Raw genomic sequence first — 17,298 nt, forward strand, 5'->3', positions numbered from 1 at the left:
CGGGCCTGCAGGAGAGAGCAGTTTGGGGGACAGGCCTGCAGGGGAGGGCAGTTGGGGACAACCAGGCCAGCAGGGGAGGGCAGTTAGGGGTGACCAGGCTGGCAGGGGAGGGCAGGTAGGGGCATTCGGGCCGGCAGGGGAGCAGTTAGGCGTCGTTCAGGCTGGCAGGGGAGTAGTTAGGGGGTGATCAGGCTGGCAGGCAGGCGAGCGGTTGGGAGCCAGCAGTCCTGAATTGTGAGAGGGATGTCTGACTGCCTGTTTAGGCCCAATCCCATCAGGATTGGGCCTAAACAGGCAGTTGGACATCTCTCAAGGGGGTCTCAGATTGGAGAGGGTGCAGGCTGGGCTGAGGGTAACCCCCCCCCCATGCACGAATTTCGTGCACCGGGCCTCTAGTATGCTAATAATATGCTAAGGCCACTCAACCGCTCAGTATGACGTGCACTGACCACCAGGGGGCAGACGCTCTGACTGGTAGGTTAGCTTGCTGCTGGGGTTCAGCCAATCAGGACTGAGCAAGACAGGCCGGATATGCACTAGAGCCCTCCCACAGTCCCTCCCCGGCCCCGATCGTGCATCAGTGGGGTCCCTCAGCCTGGTCTGCGCCCTTGCAATCCGTCCGGGACCACTCGGGATGTCACAGAGCCAGTTTCGGCCCGATCCCACAGGCCAGGCCGAGGGACCTCACTGGTGCACGAATCCGTACCCCGGCCCTCTGGTCTAATATATTGAGGGACCTGAATTATTCATTGTTGAATTGTCTCATGGGTTTTTGTTTGTTTTGCTTATCAGTAGCTATTAGCTGTCATGAAACTTTGGCTCTAGTATCCCTTTAAAGAATTTTTTTCAACTTTGGATTTGAAAATTTTTGTCATTTACATTAAAATAGAAAAAAAAAATACAATGAGCATTCATATGTCTTCCTTCTAGATTTAACAGTTAATATTTGGACATATTTGCTTTATCACTCTATGTAACCTTTTATCTGAACTGTTTGAATAATATATTATGGAAGTAATGCTTCATTTATAAGTGATTCTATAAGAACTAAGACTAATTCTGTATAAAGCATAAGAAATTTAACATTGTAATATCTCCACAATAATTTTCTTTTATAGCCTTTTTTTAGGGCAGAGCTTACATATTTCATTTAGCTGTCATGTGTTTTCAGTCTTTAACCACTCTTTGGAAAAGATTTTTATGACATTGACACCAAGCTAGCTATTTTGTAAAACATTCTAAAATCTGACTTTAATTGCTTTTTTAATATCAGGATTAGAGTAACTTTTTTTTTTTCTTTTTTTTTTTTTGCAAGAATTAGGTAGTAATGTGTGCTTTCTGCTTTATCATATCAAGAGGAATATAATGTCATTTTTCTTATATATTGATAATGTCTAAGTTGATCTAAATTGATATCTTGGTTTAGGTAGTACACATGAAAGAATTCTGGTAAAACTGTATGAAAGTACTTTTTAATTGACATCTAAACTTTTAAATAGTTGCAAAAGATGTAATTTTCAATGTATCATAAACGTTGACACTTAAATAGAGCAGTTACATCACTCTTAAAAATACATTCAATGAAATAAAAATATCTTATCTTTATATTCCCAAACATTTCCTTAGAAAATATATGAAGAGTCCTGCCTGTTTGGCTTAGTGGATAGAGTGTCAGCCCATGGACTAAAGGGTCTCAGGTTCAATTCCGCTCAAGGGCACATCCAGGCTTCCTCAAACTACGGCTCGCGGACCACATGCGGGTGTTTTTGCCGTTTTGTTGTTTTACGTCAAAATAAGATATGTGCAGTGTGCATAGGAATTTGTTCACAGTTTTTTTTAAACTATAGTCCGGCCCTCCAACGGTCTGAGGGACAGTGAACTGCCCCCTGTTTAAAAAGTTTGAGGACCCCTGGCACATACCTTGGTTGCAGGCTTGATCCTGGGCCCCTGGGGCACATGCACGAGACAACCAATCGATGTGTCTCTCTCACATCGATGTTTCTCTCTATCTCTCTCCCTCCCTTCCATTCTCTCAAAAAATCAGTGGAAAAATATCCTTCAGTGAAGATTAACAACAACAAGAAAAATGTATGAAGAATAACAATTTGACATTGCTCTTTTTTCATTTTGAACTTACATTGCTTCTGCAGATTTTTAATGCAACATATATTTTTGCTCAAAAGTATTAATTGATTACCTTGTTATACATTTTTAAAACAAATATATGTATACACATAAATGGAAATTTGATTTTTAAAAACTGACTACAATTTTCTTCTTCATTAATTTGTCATTGCAAATATTAATAGCACACATTTCAGTTAAGAAAAGGAGAAAAATATTAGATTTTGTTGGAAATGCAACCTAATAAAATAAATAGGGCTAATTTCCCCATGTAATTTGCATATCTATCAAATAATAGTACTTATTCTAGAATGCAATAGTTCCACATTAATTTTAATATTATTTTAATAAGTACCCTTGTAAACAAGCATTTGAGAATATGTGGAGTTTTGTCATAGTTATATCATTTTTAAATTCCCTCCATATTATATCTCCAAAACCACATAGTAATCGGTCATCTAAAGTTATTTTAATGACCTTTCAGATATAAACTTAAGATTTTTTCCTCCTTTAATTTTTCTGACAGTAAACCCTGGAAACCACATAACTTGCCAAAAGATAAGTTATTCAGTCATTAATCCCTTAATTTTTCAAATTTTGGGAAAGTAAACCAAAGAAGCTTTATGAATACCTATTAAAATACCTCTTATACTTGTTACTTTTTTTTTTTTTAATTCATACTTGTTTAAACCAGTATACTTAGAAAAGGTTAGGAAGTCAGCATGTCATTTTAGTGTTACTTTGCCAGCTAATTTATTAAATTGTTTCTTATTACATTTTTAAACTATATGTTTCTGTCAAAACCTTGGAACTATAGATGTATTCCCTTCAATTTATGAAAAGTGTCTCCCACATAACTTAATTGGAAACACTGTTCATATTGTCAAATGTAATACCTAAATTCACTGGTTTTATCAGAACATACCTGACTACATTTTTTTCATTAAAAATAAACATTAATATACATTTTGATGAAAATTCTGTAAACCAGTAATAAATTATGGGATATATCACTAAGGCAGTCAGGCAAAATTATAAAGGTGTCAATCTAATATTTAAATAAAAAGGTATGTAAACAATATTATCTCTCATTTTATAATATGTAATAGATAATTAAAATTATAAATTATTTTTGAGCTAAGGACGATGAAGAAAGGCATGGTATTCCTTTAGGAAATATGTGTGTGTAATACACTCTTCTGATCAATTTTTTAGGAATAATCAAAAGAGTGGGGCATTAAAAAATATAAAAAATTATTAATTGTGTTAGATGTCCTGTCAAACTTTTCTGAGGTATTTAATTAAAAGAGAAAAAAAATATTGCTAAAAAGTGAATTAGAATGGCACCTAGCCTATAATTTTTTTCTTAATAGCAAGTATAAAGTATTAAATAATGCATAAAGTAAAATATGACCAGCTGTATTTGCATGAATATTTCATGGTGTGATTTAATAACAATAGCTTTAAGCTACCTTATTGAATGATGATAAATGGAATCAAACATGAATATATTGCCTAACCATGCCCAAGCACTTACATATATTAACATATATTACCTCTACCCTATCATGTATAGTTATCTCATTTTTAAAAACATGGAAATTGAGGCACAGAGGTCATGACTTGCCTAATGAGACACAATAAATAAGTGGCTGTGCCAGTATTCGGACCTTCAGAAAAGAACATAAAAATGTGTTTATCTTAGAAAACATTCCTGGTACATCTGTTAGTCAGCATCACTGACTTAATACTGTGTTAGCTATTTGTTAGGTGATGTTTATCTGACCTAAAGATGAGTGTTGAAATCATCCATAAAGAATCTCTTGCCTTTAAATTGTGGGAGGGAACAAAGCCCTTTTAGTGGATTTCTTTGCTTTACTCTCATGGGACTCTTTCATAAGAGCCATGCATTCCCAGAATATTTGGATGGTGGAAGTAAAATCACTCGTTACTGCAGTACTGCAGTACATCTGAATGCAGAATATCCCAGCAGGCTAAGGCTGCACATCTTATAAAAAATACATGCACACACACAGAGAGGGGCGAGGGGGAGAAAAAAGAGAGGAAAGGCTTTGGCGGGATTATGATGCCTTATAGCTTCCCTATATCAATATTTCAAATTGTCCCTTTGTTTGTTACTCCAGGAGGTTTTTACACGCTGAGGCAATGCATCATAGTAAGATGGCTGAGAGGTATGCCTTTGTTTTGTTTTTGGACCTCAGGTGCATAAACTTGGTTTAATCATAATCCTTGTATCACTCATCATTGGTCCATGCATGGCTCTCTTTTTTTTCCTTTAGTTACTTAATTAGTTATTTTAAATGATGTTGATAAGCAGCTATGAGCCTACCCAATGAAAGCTGGAATCTTGAAAATAATCTACTTTAATCATATCATACCTTTCCCCACTCCAACCCTACTCCACAACCTATATCCCCTTGCCTTCCTGTACCTGAGGTAACCATCATCCCTGTTTTCTTTTGTATATACTTTTTGTTGCCATCTACATGTACTCATAATAATTTATATTTTTTAATTTTAGTTTTTTTAATTTTATAAAAGGGGGTCATGCTGTTTGTAATCTTTTGGGAATGACTTTTTTTTATGTAATACTATATTACATTGCTAAGATTCAACCATGTTGTTGCATATGCCTTTCTTTTATAACATGAGATAAGAGTAATTGTAAAAGAAGAGGTATGAAAGAATTTGCTGAATGTGCAGGCCATTCTCAAAGATCAATTGTAGGAAAGAGGACATGTGGATATGGAAATTATTTTAAAACAATTTTAAAAAGTCTTCATGTATCCTTAGAGGAAAACATACATAGGCTGAAGACTGCAGACTTATATCACCAGGTCGGGGCTTCTTAAGGAAAATTGTAGTTATTCTGGGCAAGTTTATTAACCTTTCCAAGCCTTAATTTTCTCATCTTTAAATAGACATAATATTGGATTATTAGGGTAAAAAGAAAACATTTATAAATCAAATATTTAAGTCTCTTTTTAAGCAAAAGTTATTCTGCACTGTTGTCAGGTTTATGAAATTACATTCAGGTAGAGTTGTTTCATAATTGAAGGTAATTTTGATGTTACTTGCTAGCTATTCAGAACTTTTGTTGATGAATAATGAGCCTGGATTTTCTATTTTTGAAATGCCTCTAGCATCAGTTTAATTCTAGGGCATTTGCTTACAGAAGCAAATACGAGGGTATTAAAAAGTTAAAAGTTTTTGCAAGAAAAATTTTCACAGTTGTTATGTCCTAGTCTTTGTACTTTCAATCCTCTGTCTAGTCTAGTTTTTGCAAATGGCATATTTTTTGCCTTTTGTAATATCGTATTCAATGTATGATGTTCTAAGATAAGAATTGGCTTTAAAAGACTGTACCAAGGATAATTGTAACCTATTTTTATACATTCTTTTTTTAAAATATATTTTTATTGATTTCAGAGAAGAAGGGAGAGGGAGAGATAGAAACATCAGTGATACGAGAGAATCATTGATTGGCTGCCTCCTGCATGTCCCCTACTGGGGATCAAACCCGAAACCTGGGCATGTGCCCTTGACACCGGTATCAAACCCAGGACCCTTCCGTCTGCAGGCCGACGCTCTGTCCACTGAGCCAAATCAGCTAGGGCTGACCACTCATTCTTCATTTATAGTTTTAATGATTATTTATTGATTATTCAGAAGCCACAGTCTGTTTATAAAGGTGAAGTCCTGAAGGAGGTGTGCATCAAGGCCAATTGTTAATGGAACAGTTTGTAAAGCCTGTGTGTGAAGTCTTCAAGAACAACTTGCAGGGGTGTGGGAGTGGCAATTTGGTTGTTAAGAAATATTAGTATTTTGTTAAGAAATGCCACTGAGAAATAATTTTATTCTTTTTTTTTCTAGCCTTCCTTTATGGCAAGATTGTCATGAGTTGTGGAGTAAAAAGCGAAGAAGACAGAAGCAGATGGGCATGACTGATGATGTTTCCACAGTTAAAGCCCCCAAAAAGGACTTGTCTCTGGGCTTGGATGACAGCAGAACGAACACACCCCAGGGTGTGCTGCCAACTTCACAACTGAAATCTCAGGGCAACTCGAATGTGGCACCTGGTCAGTAATGCTTCCATGGTTTTCTTCCAATTGTTTTGTGGCTACTGTTGATTATATTGTTCTAGTGCTAAAGCATTGGAGGTTAAAAGTTGTACATTAAGGTTTATTCACTGAACTTGACATTTCTTTGTTATTTGCTTGTGCCAGTACAGATGTGTTGCTGGTACTGGCACCACAATATTAAGCAATCTCAAGGTAAGATGAACTTACAAAGAGGGACTCAAATTACATATAACTAGTCATTAGTCAGATTTCTCTCCTTTCTTTTTCCTCTTAGTACAGGAATCAGTAGGTCTTTTGCTAACACTGTTCTCACTGAGGCTCAGCCTTTAATGTCTGAATGCTCAAGAAGGAAGAAGGATATAAGAAAACAGCCAAAAATTATAATAGAAGCTTTTTTGTACTGTCTATAATATCCTTAGAAGTTACTCTTAATATATTTCCCATTATATTATAGAATCTCAAAAGATTGGAATCTGATTTTGTGCCACAAATGACTTGAAGGATGACAAAGAAGGATATTTGGGGAAAACTTAATTTTTTTCCTCTGACTCAATCTGTTGTAAGAGTAAGCTTCTTCATGAGAAATCAATCTCTTTAATGTTTACTTTTTAAAAAATGGAATCTACTCCCTCATTTGGCCTCAAGAAACCAGAAAGCATTCAGGTTTAGTTTAATTTGTGTGTGTGTGTGTGTGTGTGTGTGAAGACAGAGACGAATATGAAATAAATACAGGCATACTTTGTTTTATTGTGCTACACTTTATTGCACTTCATAGATATTGCAATTTTCATAAATTGAAAGTTTATGGTAACCCTGCATTGAGCAAGTATTTCAGCGCCATTTTTCCAACAGCATTTACTCAGTCACATTTTGGTAACTCTCAGAATATTTCAAACTTTTTCATTATTATATTTATTGTGGTGATCAGTGATTGATCTTTTATTTTTTAAATATATTTTTTATTGATTTTAGAGGGGGGGGGAACATCGATGTAACAGAGAAACATTGATTGATTGCCTCCTGTATGCACCCCAACCAGGGGTCAAACCCCATATGTGCCCTGACGAGAAATTGGTGACCTTTTGGTGCATGGGACATTGCTCAACCAACTGAAGCCACACCGGCCAGGGTGGTGACCAGTGATCTTTGATGTTACTATTGTAATTGTTTAGGGGCACCCCAACAGTGCCATAGATGATAGCTTACTTAATTGATAAATGTTATATGTGTTCTGACTGCTCCATTGACCTTTTGACCATCTCTTCCCATCTCCTTGGACCTCCCTATTCCCTCAGGCACAACAGTAAATTGAAATTGGGCCAATCAGTAACCTCATAATGGCCTTTACGTGTTCAAGGGAAAGGAAGAGTCACACTTTAAATCAAAAGCTAGAAATGATTAAGTTTAGTAAGGAAGGCATGCCAAAAGCAGTGTCAGACCAAAAGCTAGGCCTCTTGCACCAGTTAGTCAAGTTGTGAATGCAAAGGAAAAGTTACCGAAGGAAATTAAAAGTACTACTCTAGTAAACACACAAATGGTAAGAAAGCGAAACAGCTTAATTCAAAGCAAGGCCTTAACTCTCCTCAATTCTGTGATGGTTAAGAGAGGTAAGGAAATGGCAGAAGAAATATTTGGAGCTAGCAGAGATTGCTTCATGAGTTCTTTTTTTTTTTTTTTTTAATATATTTTAATTGATTTTTTTTTACAGAGAGGAAGGGAGAGGGATAGAGAGTTAGAAACATCAATGAGAGAAACATTGATCAGCTGCCTCCTGCACACCCCCTACCGGGGATGTGCCGGCAACCAAGGTACATGCTCCTGGCTGGAATCGAACCTGGGACCCTTCATTCCGCAGACCAATGCTCTATCCACTGAGCCAAACCGGTTAGGGCGCTTCATGAGGTTTAAGGAAAGAATCCGTCTTCATAACATAAAAGTGCCAGGCAGAGCTGCAAGTACTGATGTAGAAACTGCAGCAAGTTATCAAGAAGATCTAGCTAAGATAATTAATGAAGGTGGCTACACTAAACAACAGATTTTCAATGTAGAAATACATCCTTAAACTGGAAGAAGATGCTATCTAGGACTTTGATAGCTAGACAGTAGCAGTCAAGGCCTGGTTTCAGAGGACAGGCTAACTGTTGTTAGAGGCTAATGCAGCTGGTAACTTTTAAGTTGAAGCCAATGCTCATTTACCATTCTGAAAATCTTCATGTCCTTAAGAATTATGGTAAATCTACTCTGCCTGTGCTTTATAAAGTGGGGACAACAAAGCCTGGATGACAGGACAGCTGTTTACAGCATAGTTCACTGAATATTGTAAGCCCACTGTTGAGGCTTAATGCTCAGAAGAAAAAAAAAAAGATTCGTTTCAGAATATTACTACTCATTGACAATGCACATAGTCACCCAAGATCTCTGATGGAGATGTACAGCGAGATTAGTGTTGTTTTAATGCCTGTTAACACCCATTCTACAGCTTATGGATGAAGGAGTAATTTCAACTTTAAAGTCTTACTACTTAGGAAATACATTTTGTAAGGGTATAGCTGCCATAGATAGTGATTCCTCTGATGGATTTGAGCAAAGTAAAAACCTGGAAAGTATTCACCATTCTGTATGCCATGAAAAACATTCATGATGCATGGGACGATTTCTAAATAACATTAACGGGCATTTCGAAGATGATTCCAAACCCAATGGATGACTTTGAGTGTTCAAGACTTCAGAGGAGGAAGTAAGATGTGGTGGAAAGAGCAAGAGAACTGGAAGCAGAAGTGAAGCCTGAAGATGTGACTGAATTGCTGTAACCAATCTGATAAAACTTTTAACAGATGAGAGTTGTTTCTTATGAGAGAAAAAAGAAAGTGGTTTTCTGAGATGGAATCTACTCCTGTGACAATAGGTGAAATGATAAAGGATTTAGAATACCACATAAACTTAGACGATAAAGCAACTTCAGTGTTTGAGAGGTTTGACTCCAATTTTGAAAAAAGTTTTACTTTGGTAAAGTGTTACCAAATAGCATTGTATGCTGCAAAGAAACTGTTACCCCAACCTTCAGCCACCGCTACACTTGGTCAGTCAGCAGCCATCAACATTGAAACAAGACCCTCCACCAGCAAAAAGGTTATTGACCAGCTGAAGGCTCAGATGATGGTTAGCATTTTTTAGTAATAAAGTATTTTTATTAAGTATGCAAATCATATTTTTAGAAATAATGCTGTTGCATACTTAATAGACTTCAATATAGAATAAACATAATTTTTATATGCGCTGGGAAACCAAAAAATGTGTGTTGACTTGCTTTATTGCAATATTTGCTTTATTTGTGTGGCACCAAACCCACTCTGTTTCCAAGGTCTGCCTGTATGTACGTGTGTGTGTGTGTGTGTGTGTGTGTGTGTGTGTGTGTGTAGGTGATAGTTATTAAACATGAAAAGGTAGCCTAGTACATCCTAAGAGATGAGTAAATATTGGTTGGCTAGTTAATTGATGATAACAGATCTGTGAATCAGATTTAACTTTTGGTGGTTGAGTGTAAATATAGACTAGATTAGCTGAGAAAGCTTGAGTAAGATTACCATTAATGCTTTCCCATGTAATCTGCAAGCTCATACTTGACCTTGGTCAGACAACATTAAAGTATCGATACATGTTACTTTAAAAAGTAACAGCAATTTTTATTTCTTGTAGAGAAGTATTCTTCAGAATTTCTTTAAAAAAGTGAATTTCCCTTATACATTAAAATATTTTATACATAGCTCTGGAAAACATGTCTGTTATACACATTATGAAGGCTATCTAAATCAAGTTCAGTTTATTTTCATGTTAAAAATGTGTAAAATATGGAGAAAGGCAAAGAGAAGCAACAGGAAGTTTTCTTAATTTTTATTTAAGTTACATGTTTTATATACCATCTACTACTGAAACAGGATCTGAGAGGTCAGTAGTATGAAGTGTGGTTGGTAGTCAGGTTACAGTTGTCATCTTCCTTAACAAGACTATCAGGTCTTTATTTCTGCTCCTATTCATGGAACTGTTGTCCTTATTCCACTACCAAACCTAGTGGAAGGTTAATTATTTCATTCTATTTTAGCTGGTAAAAAATGAATTGCCCTTTCTGGGCTCATTTTGTTATCTATATATTTAATAACCCTATTAATGGTGGAGAGTTTAGTTTTATCTTTTTGTTTTCCTTTTTTTTAAATTCACTATTAAGTGAGAATTCTGATTTTTTTGAAATAGGAATGTATCCTCTTTGCTTAATTTTCTTCATTAATCAGTAAGTGAATTGAAATAGGGAAATGCCACTTTTGTAGAGGAGACACCATAAAGAGTACTTCTGAGCTCACACAGAGACTGCCGCTGTTAATAGAGAAATGAGAGGGAAAATGAGGAAAATGGCCTTTGGGGTATAGTAATCAAACTTTGTTCCTTATTAATGCTGCAGGTCACAAGAATAACTTATAAAAGTTTGATTTGATTTAATCTAAAACTGATATCTATAACAATAAAAGCATAATATGCTAATTAGACCAGACAGCCAAACAACCTTCTGGACATCCTTCTGGATGACCTTCAGGACGAAGCCAGGGCTGCGAGAGTTGAGGCAAGCTGTCGAGGCTGCGATGGCTGAGCCCTTTGCATGAATTTCGTGCATCGGGCCTCTAGTTATATAATAAAAGTATCTCAAAATCTATAAAGAGAGAATAGAAAAAGATAGCATTCATCATCAGTTTTTAATCTTTTTGGAGTGTTTCTTCTATGACAGTGGTCGGCAAACTCAGTAGTCAACAGAGCCAAATATCAACAGTACAACGATTGAAATTTCTTTTGAGAGCCACATTTTTTAAACTTCTTCTAACACCACTTCTTCAAAATAGACTCGCCCAGGCCATGGTATTTTGTGGAAGAGCCACACTCAAGGGGCCAGAGAGCCGCATGTGGCTCGTGAGCCACAGTTTGCCGACCACGGTTCTATGATGTGGTTATGGAAATTGCTTATCAGTGTCTGTAGTATTATGTTGTACTAGAGGCCCAGTGCATGAAATTCGTGCACTGGGTAGGGTCCCTCGGCCTGGACTGTACCCTCTTGCAATCTGGGACCCCTCAGGGGATGTTGGACTGCTTGGATCAGGCTGAAACTGGCAGTCCAACATCCCCCGAGGGATGTAGCAGTGCGTGAAGTGGCAAGTGGCTGGGAAGGAGCCTGAGCCGGGCTCAGCGCTTGGCGCTGCTAACCACTCACTGCTCCTATCTGCTCGCTCCTAACAGCTCCTTACCGCTCACTCCTTAGCGCTGCTGCAGAGGTGGGAGAGGCTCCTGCCACTGCCGCTGTGCTCGCCAGCCTTGAGCCCGGCTTCTGGCTGAGGGGCGCTCCCACTGTGGGAGCATACTGACCACAAGGGAGTAGCTCCTGCATTGAGGGTCTGCCCCCTGGTGGGCAGTGCACATCATTGCGACCAGTCGTTCTATTGTAAAGGTTGCTTAGGCTTTTATATATATAGATTATATGCATTTGAGCTTTGTTGTTATATGTGGATGAGGAAAAGTAGGTTTATAGTTGTGGGGTGTGATAGTTTATTCCTGCATTATTATTTATTTATTATTGAATTATTTATTGTTAGTAACCTACTGTATTTTCCGGCATATAAGACGACTTTTTAACCCAGGAAAATCTTCTCAAAAGTCGGGGGTCTTATACGCCAGAAAATACGGTAACCTACCCATCATTTGGCAATAACTCACTTAATTCTAAATTGTAAATACCGTATTTTCTGGCGTATAAGACCCCGACTTTTGAGAAGATTTTCCTGAGTTAAAAGGTCATCTTATACGCCAGAAAGTACGGTACTTTTGCCCACCCCTGTATATGATCCACTTAAGCTTTCACAAGAACCTGTGTAAGCCATCACAAGTCTAAACTGGAAATTGGAAAATGAAAAACCACTGAATCTGTTTTGCTGGTGATGAGTTATTTACCCAGAATAACTTAAAATAAAAAAAGTAATTTGAATAAAGTACACTTTATCAAAGAGCCTATGACAAAAGTTTGAATTAACTACAAATATAAGATGGAAGAAGACTTGACTTGGGTGGTACATACAATGTAGTATACAAATGACATATTGTAGAATTGTATACCTGAAACCTATATAATCAACGTCACCCCAGTAAATAAAAAATAAAAAATAAAACATAAACTTAAAAAAACAAATACAAGGTTAGGTTCTTAGATAATAAGTATTATTTTAGATAAGCAATACAGTGAGTAATTAAAAGAGTGCAGATTCTGGAATCAGAATGCTAGGTTCAAATCTCAACCCTGCCACTTACAGAGTTTATGAACTTAGACAAGTTATTTAATCTCTCTGGATGTCAATTTCTTCTTCATTACAAATGGGGCTAATAATAGAGCATGCCTTCTATTGTTGTAATAGAGGATATAAAATGCTTAGAAAGTACCTGACACTGTAGCTATCGTCGTCATTATCATCATTCATTCCCATTCACAGGTGACATTTCCTAGTTATCTTTATAGTATAGGGTTCTAGTGATAGTCTTGATTTTCCTTTTGAAATATTTACTCCTAAAGATAATTTATTCAAAATGGACCACAGTGTTTTTTTAAAAATTTATATACAGTTCTGCCTTAAATGAATATGAAATTAAATTAAAATGAGATTCCCTTTTTACAGTGTTTCTTAAACACTGTCCTACAAATACACATTTTCATGTGGTCATACAGAGCCATTTTGTGGGTGGGACAGCCATGAATTATGGCAATTCTAATTAATACAAATTTTGTCTTTAGTAAAAACAGGCCCTGGACAGCAGTTAAACCACACTGAATTGGCAATTCTACTAAACCTACTACAATCTAAAACAAGTACTAATATGGCTGATTTTGTTCAAGTGTTGAACATTAAGGTAAACTCTGAGACTGAACAACAGCTAAATAAAATAAACCTTCCTGCTGGAATTTTGGCAACAGGTGAAAAACAGACAGATCCATCAACACCACAACAGGAGTCTTCAAAACCATTGGGAGGAATTCAACCTTCTTCTCAGAGCATCCAGCCTAAAGTGGAAACTGATGCTGCCCAGGCGGCCGTGCAGAGTGCATTTGCAGTTCTATTGACTCAGTTAATAAAGGCTCAGCAGTCAAAGCAGAAAGACGCGCTACTAGAGGAAAGGGAAAATGGATCGGGCCATGAAGCAGCATCGTTACAACTCAGACCGCCTCCAGAACCTAGCACTCCGGTATCGGGTGAGTGTGCAGATAGCAGACCACTAATGTAGCTTCATTCACACTGTTTTCTTGCTGTTGATGATTATCTATAATGTGTATTATTGAGTGGCATTGCTAGGAAATGTCTGAAAATTCTCAGGGCTTAGGTTTTTTTTAATCTGTTTACTTCTAGATATTGATTCTTTAGCAAATTATCCATGTGTGATATAACTTATTATGAACATCATGGATTTCTATGGTTAAGAAATAATCTTTTACTCCAGCTATAACAGGATGATTGACCAAGGCAGAAATTTTGCGTATACAGTAGCTTTTGTTCTTCAAGCAATTAACAGGTATATATGAGATACCTTTGTAAAGTCAAATATAATATAATTTTTGGTCACCATAGACTTAAATGGTAGTAGGCAATATTAGGATTTATATACTGTTTCCCTTTTCTTTCCTTTTTTTTGGGGGCGGGGGGCGGTGAGTGGTTGCACAGAGATGGAACTTCTAATGCTCTTTAGGACCACCCATAGGAAACATGAACTATTTTGAACATTTGGTTTTCCACAGTATATTTTGACTCTTTTTTTTTTTTGCTTTTTTCACTTAGGGCAAAATGATCTCATTCAGCACCAAGACATGAGGATGTTAGAGCTCACACCAGAACCAGACCGGCCTCGTATTCTGCCTCCTGATCAACGACCTCCGGAACCACCTGAACCACCACCAGTCACTGAAGAAGATCTGGATTATCGGACAGAAAACCAGCATGTTCCCACCACTAGTTCTTCACTAACTGACCCTCACGCCGGAGTGAAAGCAGCCCTGTTACAGCTGCTTGCTCAGCATCAACCCCAGGATGATCCCAAAAGAGAAGGTGGTATTGATTACCAGGCAGGTGATACTTATGTACCCACTTCAGACTACAAGGACAATTTTGGATCCTCTTCTTTCTCTTCTGCTCCTTACATTAGTAATGATGGTCTAGGAGGTGGCTCTGCTCTACCATTGGAACGACGTAGCTTCCTTGGAAACTCAGATATTCAGTCTTTGGATAACTACAGTAATACTTCATCTCATTCTGGTGGTCCACCTCAGCCTTCTGCCTTTTCCGAGTCGTTTCCCAGTTCAGTGGCTGGATATGGAGACATTTACCTCAATACTGGTCCCATGTTGTTTAGTGGAGACAAGGACCATAGATTTGAATATAGCCATGGCCCCATTGCAGTCCTGGCAAACAGCAGTGACCCTCCCACAGGGCCAGAGAGTACTCATCCTTTGCCAGCAAAGATGCACAACTATAACTATGGTGGTACCTTACAGGAAAACCCGGGGGGCCCCAGCCTCATGCATGGACAGACCTGGACTTCTCCTGCCCAAGGACCTGGATATTCACAAGGATACAGGGGACACATTAGCACATCAGCTGGCAGAGGTCGAGGCAGAGGGCTACCATACTAAGTATCAGTTTTTCCTCAGGCACATCATTTTTATCTGGAAAGACTTTTCTAGCTGCAATTTAAGGCAGCAATCCAAGAGACTTGAATAATATTAATTCAACAACAGCTTTATTTTTATGTGGAAAGGGTCTTGCATACAATAGTTTAAAAAGACCAAAAAAACAAAAAAACCCACCTTTGCTTAAATTCATGCTGTTCTAAAAAACTAGATCTATTGATTGTACATCTTCACAAATTCTAGTTAACAGTTTTATTTTGTATTCTTGCAGTTTTAAGTGGATGCTAATATTAGGGACATAAAAGTTCTTTATGGCCCTCTTGCAGATCTGAACTATGCACATTTGTGCTTTTTTTTTGTAAGTTTGGACCAACTTTTATGTAACAACCAACCAATCCCTTCCTTCTCCAGTTTTACAACAATCAGAAAGGGCACTGATTTATTTGGTATTTTTCTTTTTACAAAGCTACCTTTAGTCAAAGGTCACTGTCAGTCTTTGCACCTGCTTTCAGTGTTATTGTGAAAGGTGTACTTTGTGCTCATTTCAGAAAATAAAACACAACCTTTCTCTTGATGCAAGTTTTATAAAAAAAAATGGTCAATGTTATTTTTGTTTTATTTTGCAGATTATCATAACCTAGCAAAATGTATTCAAATGAAAAGTGGGTTTTATATGAAAAATATGGGTGGGGTGGGGAGGGTAAGTAAGTGCCTTAACAGGTAAGCTTAAGGTCTGAAAAAGTAGTTAACCTGTACACCCATTTGTCTTCTGAAGGGAATCAGTACATTGTATTGAAGAGGAAGGGAGCTCTTGGGGGTGTAGGGCTGCCTGTTCAGTTCCCGTTAGATCCATGGTCTGCCTGTCACACTTTCTCCTTTTCTGCCTGTCTTTGGGCTGTGTTCTCTTCCACTACCACCTTCTCTTGAAAAGGGAGTGAGAGTAAAGAAAAGGAATAGAACTGCAATCAGTACTTTACTTCCGATGAGGTCTAAAAAGTTTGGTCATTTAAATGTTGAAAGTAAAAAAAAAAAAATGTTGAAAGCAATAGCTTAATGAGAATTTCAGAGCATGTGTTCTTTTAGGCTGCCATGTCGTTCCATTTCCTTTTGCCATGGGTAATTGGCGGGCAGTAACATAGAAACAAGGCATAACATAATTTGCATAATTCTATTAACACCATGGCGGGGAGGGGGGGTAGCAAACACCATGTTTTAAGTTACACAGTTGCTATTTTAAGAAAAAACGCTGTTCACTTGTTAATTACAAACATTGCCTAAATTGAATTTATTGCAAGCAAAGAAAAAGTGAGAGAAAACTCCTCTCACCTGTGAGATTTACTAGGACTTTAGTTCATTTCAGCATTTTTTTAAAATTAAAAGCAACAAAGAATGGAGAAATTCTTATTTAAATTGTAATATGTCAAATCTAACTTTTTGTGCACACTCACACAGATAATTATAATAATTTTAGAAAGGAACCAAAGGTACATAACCAGTGTTTCCACATCACTAAATGAAAAATTAGACTGGAAATGAGAGTTGTGTCAATTAACCATTTTGTTTTCACTGTTCTCTCCTGGAATCTGATTTGGAATCTTAAATTGAAACAACTGTTATAGAATGGAAATTGCTCCAGTTCTAAAGTCAGTCTTTTAACCTTGTGCCCTTTATCTGACTTGTGAACCTTCATTTAATATAGTATATGGGAAGCATTCTAGCTTGGTGAGAGTAAGAATATTTTAAAGTGGATAATTTACCATTTTACTGCTATAAAATGATGTCAGTTGACCATTTTATTTTTTGATGGAACTTTTTTGTTGTTGGGAGAAATGAATGAAAGAAAAACTTATTTTGCTTTTATTTGGATATTAAGTACTAACAACTTATAATGAAACTGCATTGCAGGAAGTGAAGAAATACTTTGAAATTTTACAAAATAGCTACAGTATTCAAGTATCTGAAATTTTAATATGGTGAGTCTTAGAGCTTTAGACTTTCCTATAAGTGACAGTATCTAAGTTATTCTTAATAGTCATACTTGTTAATTCTGCTGACCATAGTAGCTAACATAAATTGAAGATATTTATGTGACATGAATAGCCTGTGTTTTAAAAATTAAATATTTTATATACAATTGAACTGTGTTTGGATAGTTTTTCAAAACCTTTTAGTTATGTATTTATGTTGCGAGAGCGGCTGGATGGATAGGGAAGTTGTTACTTGAACATTGCCCTAACGCAGCATTGATTGAGAGACATACCAGTATTTTATGCACCACTTAGAAATAATGTTGCCAATTAAACCACAATACAATTCTAAGTAAGATGAGCGAATTTAAAGATTCTCCCCAAATTCAGAAATGGGAGAAAG

The 17,298-nt window shown here is 37.0% G+C and overlaps 1 protein-coding gene across 2 annotated transcripts in view; it reads left to right on the plus strand.

Moving 5' to 3' along the window:
- The window catches only part of CDK13 (cyclin dependent kinase 13), a 117,171-nt gene extending 100,104 nt beyond the window's left edge, over positions 1–17,067 (plus strand). The window contains exons 12-14 of one of the 2 annotated variants that reach the window (XM_008150312.3): positions 6,019–6,224; positions 13,045–13,500; positions 14,081–17,067. In XM_008150312.3, coding sequence (XP_008148534.1) covers positions 6,019–6,224; positions 13,045–13,500; positions 14,081–14,931 — 1,513 coding nt within the window. In that variant the 3' untranslated portion in view covers positions 14,932–17,067. The remainder of the gene's footprint in view (positions 1–6,018; positions 6,225–13,044; positions 13,501–14,080) is intronic. The other variant, XM_008150316.3, reaches the window with a different exon arrangement.
- The last annotated feature ends 231 nt before the right edge of the window (positions 17,068–17,298 follow it).

Source organism: Eptesicus fuscus, chromosome 14, assembly GCF_027574615.1.
Source record: "Eptesicus fuscus isolate TK198812 chromosome 14, DD_ASM_mEF_20220401, whole genome shotgun sequence".
In the NCBI taxonomy this organism is placed as follows: domain Eukaryota; kingdom Metazoa; phylum Chordata; class Mammalia; order Chiroptera; family Vespertilionidae; genus Eptesicus; species Eptesicus fuscus.